This window comes from Centropristis striata, chromosome 16 (assembly GCF_030273125.1).
Source record: "Centropristis striata isolate RG_2023a ecotype Rhode Island chromosome 16, C.striata_1.0, whole genome shotgun sequence".
Taxonomy (NCBI): domain Eukaryota; kingdom Metazoa; phylum Chordata; class Actinopteri; order Perciformes; family Serranidae; genus Centropristis; species Centropristis striata.
In genome coordinates, this window is record NC_081532.1 from 8,080,459 (window position 1) to 8,093,865 (window position 13,407).

The 13,407-nt window shown below is 41.6% G+C and overlaps 1 protein-coding gene across 4 annotated transcripts in view; it reads right to left on the reverse strand.

The window, feature by feature from the left end:
* The window catches only part of trim9 (tripartite motif containing 9), a 54,613-nt gene extending 49,523 nt beyond the window's left edge, over positions 1-5,090 (reverse strand). For all 4 annotated transcript variants that reach the window (XM_059353025.1, XM_059353023.1, XM_059353024.1 and 1 more), the window contains exon 1: positions 4,091-5,090. In XM_059353025.1, the coding sequence (XP_059209008.1) occupies positions 4,091-4,927 (837 nt within the window). In that variant the 5' untranslated portion in view covers positions 4,928-5,090. The remainder of the gene's footprint in view (positions 1-4,090) is intronic.
* Positions 5,091-13,407: the final 8,317 nt, after the last annotated feature.

Consider the following 13,407-nt stretch of genomic DNA (forward strand, 5'->3'; position numbering starts at 1 on the left):
AGCAATATTCTGACTGAAGTCTACAGATTTCTGTGAGAAAGAAGCTGGATGCACATTTGTTCACACTTGAAGTTGCCATGCAGTTATTTATGGTAAAGCCATCAAACTGTATTTTGCATCAGGTCCATTAGTTGCACATTTAACTAATGAACTAATTAATCCTCTGTATGGGACAGTTGCATGCTGGTCCTGGGTGTTGAGCAGCCTCACAGCGGGACCGACTGTGGATACAATGGATCCAGAGTGACAGCTAGCCTCATTACTATTAGCAGGCAGGAGCTAAAGGACGGGGATCCCGCCGCCGGTGTCTGACTCTTCAAGGCCAACTGCTGCTGACAACATCAGCCTCAAGATTGAGACTTGAGTCTTTTAATATTCGTCCCTGTACCTGCTCTGTCTGTCCTCATTAACAGTCTTTTTGGGGCATATTGGATGAGCGCGTGCAGAGCATCTGTCTGTGTTGACTTTGTGTCAGCGTGTGCAGGCCGTCTGTTTATGTCAGGAGACTTAGAATCAAACACATGGTGACATTAAAGTGGAGCATGTGTGCACAGTAACGGTGAAAAACTCCATAAATTACTTGTAGATTCCTCAAATTCCTCACTTTAACCTTTTTCTGCTTGCACGCGAAGCTCAAAGGGAAATTTTCAGGGTCATCCGGTTCAAATCCCCTCTGCTGCCTCCGATTTATCTCTCCTCTTGTGGCAAAGGGGGCAAATTGCTAATTTTCTGCGACAATCTGCTACTTATTTTCTGCACACCCACGCATCTTTTTGTACTTAAGCTTCCTTGCGATTAATCACCTTTAATTGCCACTAAACACACTGAGGCGACAGAGCGTGACCTAGATTGCTTTCAGGGTCCTCGGCGACCTCTTGTGACACCCGTGAAGAGCCGAGAACCACTCAACATGTAGAGCTTTACCAGCCCCTTTACTCTTTTTAATGTGATTTACAAAGATTAACACAGGCATCCCGTCATCACATAAAACCCTCTGACACAAATCTGAAGAGGCAGACGAGAGCCGGACGAGTCACACTACGCAGCGGTTAAATCTCTGCTCGTCTTTCGTGACTGAAATTGACTTCGGAGACATGAAATTGATTACCATCGCGGTTTGGACACGGTCACGCAGTCCAAAAGGGAGCGTTGGAGATAAAACACGGTGGTTTTTATTGCCTGTGAGACCGGCGGAGAAGTTAAGAAGACATCTGAGCAAAAAGAAGGAGTAATGATTTGTAGCCTTATTCATTCAGACACACATGTACTGTAGAGAGAGGAGGGGAAAGGCTGCAAAGCATTTGGGATGGATGCCTTGTGGGGTCCGGTATCTTGGAGACCTCTGCTGCTCTGCACAACATCAAGAGGGATTTGGTTGCCATGGCTGCAGGTGGTTCAACTCCGTCTCCATAAAGAGAGAAATGTTTCACAAAGATAGCGAGAGCACAGTTTGTCCCGACGTACCAGAACGACACAGACGACGACGATGATGGTGCCGATTATGAAACCTTGAAGAAAAATCCCAGTTGGAAAATAGGAGAGATCTTATTAAATGATACGAGCGAGCATGTTTTCTGCTCTGAAATGTAAATGCTGCAGGTGTGGATTTAAGATTTTGTCGCTAAGTAACAAGGTTCAAGTTCTTTCGTGTTGTACTTGCTGCATCAACATCAGACAGAGATGCTGAAACATGCAGCAGCTCAGTCACCAGATCAAACAAACAACAGCTTTGATCAGTTTGAAGGGAAAAAAGCAAGATGTTGATGTGAGTGTCTGTTTGCATTTGTGCATTTTTGGTGGTTGTTTATTGTATTACGCATAAAGAGAGATCAAAGATAGACTTGTATTTTAATATTGGACATGGTTTTCTATGGCCAAAGCCAAACCTTAAATCTAGAGATGGAGTTTATATAGATGGTTTCAGGAACTCCCTGAGTCATTCCTCTAGCTTACACTACTCTTCTTCTGTTTGGATTCATGCTGCCAATAGGATGAAATGGCATAATTGTGTTGCATTTCCCTCTGACGTATATGTTAACTAAAGCCTGGACTTCAGTGCATGTGTATGTAACCCTAACCCTAACCCTAACCCTGTCTGCAAAAACTCATGTTCTGAACACTTAAAATGACTCAAATAACTAAAATAATTAATCAGGAAGTTATTTTAGAGATACCATTTTCTCTGTCCAGCTTCCTAAAGGTAAAAATTTGCAGCTTTTTCTCTGTTTTACTAATTAATAGCTGTTGGAGAACATCACCTTGGGCCATAGGAAATTGTGATGTCCATTAAAAAAGAAAAAAAAATCTGCAATAATATATACATAGGTTAAACAATGAAGGTACTCGTGTGAACATAATCCTATGTGTCAGGTCACTTAAATTTCAATGAGAGCTTGATAGCCAATCACATGGGAGAAAATCTGGGGTGTGACCAATCAGATCGCAGAGGAAGCCAGTGCCTCCACTTTGGCTGCATCCTTGAGTTTCCACACTGTACAATGTGCATTATGCATAAGTACAAGTGATGCATGAGAATCTACAGTATGTCTGCAGGATATGGAAAACTGTTTTTCCCCCTGCTGAATTATGTGAGGAACACCCCGAAGCTCTGAAAGATGCCGATCCTCAACACTGCCAGCTCCGAACCCTCAGCCATCTGTTACAGTTCTGCAGGCAGCAGATTCAGATAGCAGGTCAGGAACAAGCAGGAGCCGTGACAGAAGCCAAAAACAGGCTGCGTATTGGCACCAATATCTCTGGTACCATCGATTGCTTTCTAAAAAAAAAGGCCCTTTAGCTCTTTTTTGCCCCTCCAGTTTGGATCTGAGAAAGATGAAGTGGAAAAGGTCGACAACTTCTGTATAATGGCAATTTGATGTGAGTGAAATGATCAACCCCCCTCTGATTTTTCCATCAATTTTACAATTGCCTCATACATCTGAGGTGGCACACTATCTTCTCCATCCATCAAGAGGAGATGATGGGACTGAAGGTCTGATAGATTGCTGATTTGGAGGCAATTCAGACTGTAAATGACCAGAGCAGCTGATCTATAGAGAGGAAAAGATGTGAGAGAGAGTTTCTAGTGCTAAAAAAACTCAATGCATTCACCATATTTTTGGTTTTCTACCTGGAAACCAGGCAACACCATCTCTACACATCACCATATCTGTGTGTGTGCGTGTGTGTGTGTGTGTGCGTGTGTGTGTGTGGGTGGGTGTATTAGTGAGTATTGAAGACCGTCTATATCCAGCTCTACATCCTCCATCTCCACTGGAAGCTGGGAGTGTGGAGGTGAGGGTTACAGCTGCAGAGGCGTAGATAAACTCGGCTCTGCAGCTCTCTGAAACGCCTCCCTGCCCACAACAACTCGGCTTCAAAAATAGGATCTCAATCCACACAAAAGGCCTGCATCTGTGCTTCACTGCTGCCTCTTATTAAAGCATAGCTCCAATATTAGCCGTGCCTAATGATCTCTGGGCCGCCTGTTGAGCTGTCACAGCACAGAGGGGAGTGGAACATATATATAGAGGGAAGGAATCTGCTGTATGGAAGCTCAGGAGACAAATGGTCAAGAGCTATAATCGAGCCAGAGTCACAGTGCAACTTAAATTCATCATTTAAAGGAGAAGAGCAGATGTGAAAGAAGCAGATTCCTGTTGATAAAGGAGGCCTGCTCCTGGTTGTCCACTCGTGAACAGAATTTCAAACAAGGCTGCCTCCTGTTTGACAGCTTTGCGCACCAGAAGACAGCACAGAGTCCCCCAGTTTGGAGACGTGCGCATTTCATGAAGCTGACTGAAATGTGAGCTGGAGGTGTGCGAGGGAGGGAGAATCATCCGCTTACTATATTGTGCATTGTAAAGCATTCATTTAAATCCAATGTGACAGAATAAACATCCCCACAGCTCTGTGCGTCTGCTGGATGCTAAGCAGAACTGACAAGACAGCGCAAATTATTTTCCAGGCAGACTTGTTGCTCAGCTCAGAGGACGATGCACCATGAAAACACGCATATACAGAGAAAATACGCACTGGAAATGAAAAGCAGCAAATAAAGATGATGCAGATGATATTTTTACGCACGTACCTTGTGCAGTTTCCACATTGCGCCCAGAGCTTTGACTTCGTGTGTGCCGTGCTTGCCTTCTTCTAAACACTGATAGCACACAGGCATCTTACACTGTACACAGTACATGCTTAGATTCTCCAGTTCGTGCTCTGTGCAAGTGGAGATTTTGCGTGGACTCGTGCGGCGACTTATCCGCCCCTGCGCTGGCGGCACCAGGCGATGCTTGGCGAGGGGACCGCGGGGAGGATGGCACCGGAGGCGGCACGGGTCGCAGTAGAAGACATCGCACTGCTCGCACATGACGGTGGCCTCCTTCGGACTCTTCTCGCACAGCTGGCACTTGAGGGCGGCCGCTTTGCTCTGCTGATACCTGTCCACAACCCCCTCCAGCACCCGGTTCTTGGGGAATCCGCGGAGCCCCCGGTCGTCCAGGATGAGGCTGCGGTGACACTGCGGGCATGTGATGCAGGAGTTGCGGGGGATCGGGGGTAAGGAGCCGGGCTGCGGGAGCAGGTGCTGCTGCGGAGCGGGCTGGGGGACAGTCGGGGGGAAAACCCGCACACCGTTTGGGGATTTTTGGCAAGGGGTGGTGGGAGCGCTGACGAACCCCCCGTAGGAACCGTATCCACTGTCCGCCTCGCTGTACAAACTCATTTTATCCAAATCCAGATAATCATAGTCGGAGACCCCGGATCCGGAGGCTCGGCTGCTCTGTGGGGACTCAGCGTCGGGGGTCTGCACAAGGATATTCCGAGCACACGCCAGGCAAATGTTGTGGGAGCAGGGCAGAATGATGGGCTCCCTGAAAAAAGAGCCGCAAACAGGGCATTTTAACTCTTCCTCCATTTCATCCATGGCTGCTTCTGTTGAGGTGGGAGATTCCTCAGTGGCGTGCAAAAACAAACAGGAGAGAAGTTACAGCAGCAGCACAGTCTCAAGCTGATTAGTCTGCCGCTCTGTCTGCGCGCACACGGAGCTCCAGTCGCGTCCTACTGCGATTACTGCAAGTGCAACCTTGACCAGAGGAAAGACATCAGCAGCGAGGAGGCAGACGAACCGATACGACACACTCTTCACCAATAAGCAGCCAGCATCAGCTCACTCTGGGTTACCATTGGATAATCAGTGGATTCCAAACAACCATTGGATAACACGAGTGTCAGTGTGGACAGGGTCCGTTAATGAGCTTTACAGCGAGACATAACAACAGATACTAGTGTCTGTGGACATCACTGAACAACCTAATTGTTCATGGGATTATAAGGAAACAAAGGAAGAGCATCCTTTAAGTACAGAACAATTAATAATCATGCAGATATATTCGATCATTAATGAAGTCAGCCAAACCAAAGATAATGATGTACTGTTTAAGAAGATGCTCTCTTAATCTGATTAGTCTCCTGGTGTAATTTACTTCAGAAAGAGAAGCAGGACAATAATGTATTTATTCTAAAGTACAAGTCCTGCATTTAAACAGTTTAAACAGCAAAAGTATTTAAGTAGATAAGGGGATAGAACATTATGATCAAGTATATGAAGACGTGTCATAAATTGTTGTAAAGATCTTTGAGTTGATACCATTTGTTACACACATTTGGTGCTGAATATATATTTTAAAAAGTACCACTGGAGAATTGATATAAATGGTCAAAAATTCCTCCACATTAAGACACCAGGAGCTTGAGGAACACCAGAACAACCCATGTTTTGATTTTGGAGATTACTGCTCAAGAATTGCATTTTTTTGTATTCACATGAGCTCGTCATGAGTCTTCTGTTGTGTAAAGCGCTGAGAAACCCCCTTGTTGTCAATATACCTAGGGAAGCTATCCATCCTCTGAATGCTCTGGGTCTCTAGGTTGTAGCTGTAAAGTTTCATGAGGCTGTGATTATCCTAGAGGTCACAAGAGGTTGTTTTAAACAACAAGGTCAAGGTTAAAAACATGGTCTCACTACAGTACAATGAAATGCTACCATGGGGACTAACATCATCAAACTCGAATAGTGTTAAATCCACAAGAACCTTGCAATCCCAAGACCGTGTAGTGACTCTGGTATGCATAAATATTCAAATACAATAGGCAAAAATAACACATTTGTACTGCATGAGAAAAAGTGCATGTTTTTTGGGGGGATTATGGGGCATGTGCGTCTGTAAAGGGGAGACAATAGATTGCTTTTTCATTCAGATACCTGAATTTAAAGGTCAAGGGACTGAAAAGGAAAATGGCCATGTCAGTGTTTCCCAAGCTGAAATGTAGATGTAAACTTTAGAGTGTTATTTCATCCTCTTCCCAACAAGATATCACATCATAGTTGGTACAAATGGACATCTAAGATCTTCTTACTAAGAAAAAAGTCAACAAAAAGCAAAGGGGTTAAGTATTATCATCAGGCTTTTCATTATTTCAGAATGTTACATGACTATATGGTATATTATTAGCATATTTTCACTCACATATTCATGTGTAAGCAGAATTTTTAGTGTATTTTAACTAATTTATACAGTCCTGGTTAGTTAATTTATAATAATGCATCATATTTTACATGTTTAATGCCAAAACTTCAGCAAAGTGTTTGTTTTGCTGTTAGGCTGCATCTATTTATTTATTTATTTTAGATTTCAGTATTGATTAATCAATTGATTGTTCCATGAATTGTCAAAAAATAATGAAAAATGCCCATCATGTGCTCAAAACCCAAGATGACATCTACAAATTGCTTGTTTTGCTTGTCAAGCCAAACCACCCAAAAATAATCAATGTAATTGGGAAATAATAGGGAGAAATCTGCAGCAATTCTTCATATTTGAGAAGTTGGAGCCTGTGAACGTTTGACGTCCTTGTTTGATAAATGACCTAATGATTTATCTATTTCCAAAATTGTTATTAATCTTCCAGCAGCAGACTAATTGGCTGCCTAAGCACGTCAGCATTATACAGCTGTCAGATATATAAAGTGCTGTAAAAGGTACAATATTTCTCTCTGATACTAGTGGAGTATTGTAAAATAAAAGGCTTCAACACCCAAATATGTACTCTCCACTTTAGATTCTTCTGACTGACAGCAACAAGAAAGACTATCTAAAGATTTCTTAAGCCATGGATCTGCATAATAAAACCCGTGCAGCTTTGCATAGCGGCTGCACAGTATAAACTTGCAGGATTTGGGTTGTTTGTTATTTGAAAAGCTTCTCCTCTCAGCTGCCGAGGGAGCAAAGATCACTCCTGGAGGAGATTGAAAACATGGAAACTGACACCTTGTGAGATAAGATAAAGCAGCAGCTCTCAAAAGAGGTTTTTCTTTCAGTATTCAGAGCCCCTCTCTCCATTTCTATGGCCAAATACTCCAGTCATCTCTGAGACATCCATGGCAACGTGAACTCCCAGTTTTTAGTCTTCAGCGGGGCTGTTGATAGGGAAATTAAATGAAATAATCCCATTTTACGGGATGCTTTCTCAGACCCACAAAGGGCAACGTGAGGCCACTCTGTGTGATTACATTTGCATATTTTGAAAAGCAGTTTGAGAAGGAGAAAAGCATTAATATGGAGGTCTTTGTCTAATAAAGATAATCACTCAGGAATCTGTCCAGTGCATTTGATTGTAGGCTGGCTGATAAACATATCAAAGTGGAAATGTGAATAATCTCATTCAGATCTGTAATAATGTTGGTTTAAAGCAAATTAACTGCTTGAAATCAAACGGATTTAGAGTTAGAGACCATGATCCTCATGTAAACATACATATTTTGATTCTCATGAGATATAATAACTTCTAAACTGTGCTGATTTTCACTTCTGTAACACTGTTAAAGCATTAGGTGTATCATTTTTATCAGAGCCTTTTGTACTGATAACGCCTCTGCTTATAATTCCTTTAAGATTTGGGAAAATATACAACAAATGGCAAGTTTATCCATGTAAATATTTCCCCGGATTTAACCAAATACAGTGTTGATCCAAACCAAATGTTTGTAACAAGACCATCAGCTATTTTTGGATGCATGCTTGCTGACGCCTCCAGCATGATGACATTGTTCTCTGTGTAATCTCCTCAGTTTGAGGCCACACTGCATCTTCCTGTTTGCCGCCTTCGAGTAGAAACGTGGCCAACTCTTCCGAATCTCTGTTTCATCTTTTTCTTCATTTTGTGTCAGCGCCAACTCTCTCCTGCTGCCAGGACAGACATACCAGGAGCTCTGAGAGAGATTTCTTTTTTTTTTTTTTACTTTTTTCAGTGATCACATCCCAGAATGCTCCTAAAGTCTGTGATTAAGTTGTTTTTTGTGACCTTGTGTGCACTAACAGAAGAGGCATCATGGGAACAAATGAATAATAGCTGCTGATTAAGTAGCTTATTAATCAGCAGCTACACAAAAATACAACAGTATCAGAAAGCACAAAAAAAACAAAGGAAAAGTGACTGTTAACTGAAAAGTTAACTGACTATACTTTTGAAGATGTTTTTTTTAATACAAAGACTACCATAAATAGGGTTACCAGGTACTTTATGTGTGACTTCACAGTATTTTTATCACTTGTCCTGTGTCCAGTGGTGGAATGTAACTAAGTACATTTACTGTGAGCTCACGTAGTTTATTGGAGTCTTCCCCTCCATCGATAAGGGATAAAGTCTCTTGTGTGTTGCACCCCAGTCTATTAACTCTTCTCAACACAGACTCCCTCTGCAGCCCCAGAGGCATCAAGCCGTGTGTAAGGAAGTACAGACAGCAGGAGCTTTACGGCACACAGCTCAGGGTAGATAGGAATCTCTCAGGGACACACTGGTGATATTGTCAAGATATGAATAGAAAGTGTTTTTCTTACTGAGCTCTGGGAAAGGAAAAGTTGTGGTTTTATATCTCTTTAAAGGATAAAGCTACTGTAATTTTAAAGAATGGATGGTTATACTGTGTCCAAAATTACACGGTAAAGAAAACATACTTTCTAAATAAGCTTGGACATTTATTTTGTTTTGATTTAAAGATAAAGAAGAATGGAAATAGCTTTATTCTCCAATTAAATGACAACTGTGAGCAACAACGTTATGACATAGAACAGCAAACAACCATATTTCATAAGTTATCATATGAACCTTTGGACATACTTTTTCACAAGATATCATTCATGAGAATATGTTGAAAAATGACCAAAAGCATCATTTTAGTTGTTTTGGGGAACTTAAAGCAACTGATGCTGTGATTTTTCTTGATAGGACAGTCTTCAAATGACAAATGGTTAATGTAAGGGTTAAGAAACTAAAACACAGGGTTATTAATTTTTGTCTCGTTACATAAAGGAATTTGTTTTCAAACCAGGAAGTAAGTTAGCATTTTAGCATTCTAGGGTCTAACTTCTAAAACTCAATGAGGGTTTTCAATGGGTTTGTGGTTAGATGCCTGAAATAAGGTCTGTGGTCAACACAAGCTGTAGAGATGTTCACGTTTTGTTGTACGACATAAATTACGTTGGTATATACAACCCACTTGTGAACGTTTTTTACGTATCCTCAAAAGGTGGGTGCTAACAAGTGGCTAAAAGAGACTACAGTGGTTGTTGGGGACATTAAACGCCATCACGCTGGACACGGACGGCAACTCTCTCACTAGTTGTCCTTAAAACCAACCATTTATTAGGCTAAAGTTACGCTAGCTTGTCAAAACGACTGGTTAGCTTGTTGGAGAGCGTCTGAAACAAAACGGTAACGTTCAAGCCATGCAACCGTGGGGTAGTTCACTATAGCATAACGTTAACTTTTTACTTCTGTCATCTGCATTAACGCTGAAAACATCATAAAAGTGGTGTTCATTTGTGGAGATTATCTGTGTTTGCCACAGACCTTATTTTCTGCAATGATCCAAAATCCAATGCAAAAATCCCAGAGGCGAATTCTCAATAGACCCCATGGAGATGATACTTCTGGGTTGGCCTACAAAATTCGTCATTACGTTTGCTCTCTATAGGATACACTTCTTCCTGCATTGGCAATAAATGTTGGCCTTGGATGGAAATTATGATGTGCAGAACCTAGCAGAATATAGACATAAGCCAAGAATACTGGGCTATTTACAGTATATCGTGCAATTTGCACCTGACAAAGTTCATGGCTTTATCCAACCTTCAGAAACTTCTGAATCAAACTTCTGAAGGTGCTACCTAAACATCACTTTGCATATTGACCTCAAGTAACCTTTCCTTATGCAACAGTTATCTCATTATCACCATCTGCTATCATGGCTCCGTGTAGCAGAACGAGCAACTTGGCTGACAAAAGCCCAAAGTCACTGTGCTGACTTCCTGACATCTCAGTGCAAGCAGCATCTTGGACAACCTCAAGTGAACTCATGTTTATGGATTCAGCACCATCTGTGCCCTTCACAGTGACCTGAAAAATACATTTTCCTGATGCAATATTTGTAAATTAGGCCTTGGGGGAGAAACTGGAAATATTGCCTCCTATTATTATTATTATTTTCTAAACTCAATATGCTGCAGAATTAATGACAGTAAACACAATGCTGATGTGTTTTTTTACCCCGTGGTTTAAAGTATAATTTTGTAATTTTGGTCTGAAGATTGATTTCTATCCCGAAGAAGAAGTGGGAAGGTATGGAGAGTGAATATAAAGCAGAATTTTTTTTACAAACATGGCCTAAAGGAAAAATGCAAAGTTACACAGGTCACATGGGTGTTTTGCATCAGTCCAACCTTCTGACCTCAATTCACGGCGAATATTGCAGCATTTTACAGCTTGTTGTGTGTATTAATGCAGAAAATGCTGCAGGTGGAGTGGCAATTACAATTTGTACATAAGATTATTAGGATTTTTCATTAGTTCTCAAATCCTAGACCTTTTTCCTTTATTGCATTGATGCAAAAAGGCAAAAATAAAACCAGGGATGATATGGTATTTGGGGGCATGCACAACAAAAATTATAATGTTTGCTGCCAAGACTTGCAGAACTATTGACATCAGGGATTGACTGGTACAGTAAAAGAAACACTGCAAACTCTTTGCTCATCTTCTTGTATGCTGAGTTTAAATATTGCTTAAACATCATTATGCAGGAATGCCATAATGATGTGTTTCTTAGCCACTGACTTGGATTGGCTCTTTGCCTCTCAGTGCCATGTTGTCAGTGAAGATACACCAGCCAAAAGCAGCTGAAAGTGCAACTGAAATACATTTAAGTGCTCCATTGTGTGCTGGATGGTACTTTCTCTCAGCACACCGCCTTTCTATAAGAGGGGCAAGGGTCAGAGTTATTATGAATTTCCACAAAACAAGCAATTGACAATGTGTTGCTGCTGCTGTATCACTTATGGAGAGCAACATTAAGTGCACCAGTCATTTTACTTTATGTGTGGGCTGTGTGAAGAGACATGTGAGCGGGGAAAGGCCTCCACGTGCTGCATCACGTTCCAGGTCTCCCATGCAAACCATTCAGGCTCTGCAGGGAATCTGTGCTGCAATTAATAGCCTAATGATTTTTTCATTCTAAGTAGGATGGGGATTTGCTACTGAAATCCAGCTCTCCTGTTGCACAGGACTCACAAGATGTTCTACTAACCCAAAGAAGCCCAGGAATCGAGACCAAAATGTAGGATATTGATTATTTCTTGTGTTTCTGAACATGCAATCAGCCAGCTTTAGGTGTTTCTAAGCTCCTGTGGGATAAAGGATATACATTCTGTGACATCTAGCATGAATTAGTTGATCCATACTGACATCAATATGTCTTTTGGGATCATTTATTTGAATAATATAGTTGTGCAGTTCAACAAGGCTTCAGTGAAGCGTGTAGAACACTTTCTATTGATCAGTTCTTCTCCTTCAAGGTCTTACTCTGACTAAATACTCTCACTGACCCAGAAATGCCAAGAAAATTAAGAGTTATAGTGCTGGGCTATGTAATGGATTCCCAGATGGATATCTTATTGTTTTCCCTCTTCACTTCACAGTTGCAATGTGCTTCACAAGCCTCAATCTATACATTCAGTCCCTCTCCCAACCCCCACCCAGCGTCCAAGAGGGACTCCCCTCTAATGGAGTCTGCTCCTGTTACTGCCGGCTTTGTTACAGGCCCGAGGACTCCTCTGTTTACCTCCAATTTAGTGGAAAGAGAACAGGTGCAGAGAAATGGAGCACAAGAATACAAAAAACCCAACTGTATGATGTTACAGTCAAAGCTTGTGTTTAGTATTCATGAAGAGAGCTACCTCTGCTTACGACAGGAAGTACAGTATGCTGCTTTTATCAAAAATATATTCTGGTGCAATGAAAGTTTATTTGACGGATTTATCCATCAGTGGATATAAAGCACAGGAAGTCCACTGGGAGTTGTAAAGAGAGGAGGAAAAGCCCCGAAGCCAAAAGACTTAAACCAATTAAACACCTTTATCAAATATGAAGAGCCATTTACAGCAGCTGGTGAAATATAACTCCCCTGTATCACCACACTGTACAACCTCAGGGATAAGAACTCATAAACTACTGATGTTATTTCAAATCTCAGAGTGATGGAGGAAGTCGTTTTACTGTTTAGGAAAAGTTATTGAACATGTAATGTAATATAAAGTCCAAATTGTTCTGTATTATTGGGGTTTTTGTGACTTTTACAGTAAATTCATCATGTTTTTCTCACTGAGGAGAAAAACTTCTTCTGCTAGAGCTAGATGTGTCCATACATCCCAGATGTATACTGGAAAAAAAATCATGGCTCCAAAAATGGTGGAGACTTTGCTCTATCACCCCAAAATAACCTGAAAGAAGACCAATAAGGCCAAAAGTATTTTCCAGTCATGTTTAAGTGGACTTTGGTTGAATGTTGTTCAACAGTCTGTGGGGAGAGCAAAAGAGGTGGAACACATTGGTCTGTTGTGGCTACTGTCTATGAACGATTTAGCTTCAGATATCTGTTTATAGAGATTAGCTGAAGTGTTGTCTGGACCTAAAAAAACTACAAAAAACTGTGAAGGGAGGAGGAAGCCTTGGCCTGGTATCCAGATAACCGATATCTGCTGGCAACAATGGAACCGCAGAAATATTAGTTGTTTCCCCAAGATACTTAAACATCATGAGACCAATAGCCAATGGTTTCCAGGGTTGGGACGGGGAAAGCTGTCATCAATAGCATCTCAAGGTTTTTAATCCAAAAGTAGAAGTCTACAGTCAGCGTTTTAGTGAAAATAGAAAATAACTAGAATGGGACCAAACATCGATGGTGCGTCCCCATTCTCCTTGGATGGTCCCATTTCCCAAGTTGGTTTAAGTTCTTCCAAATTTGATGCGTAACGCGGAAACAGCATGAACGCTGTTGTATTTTACTGGTCA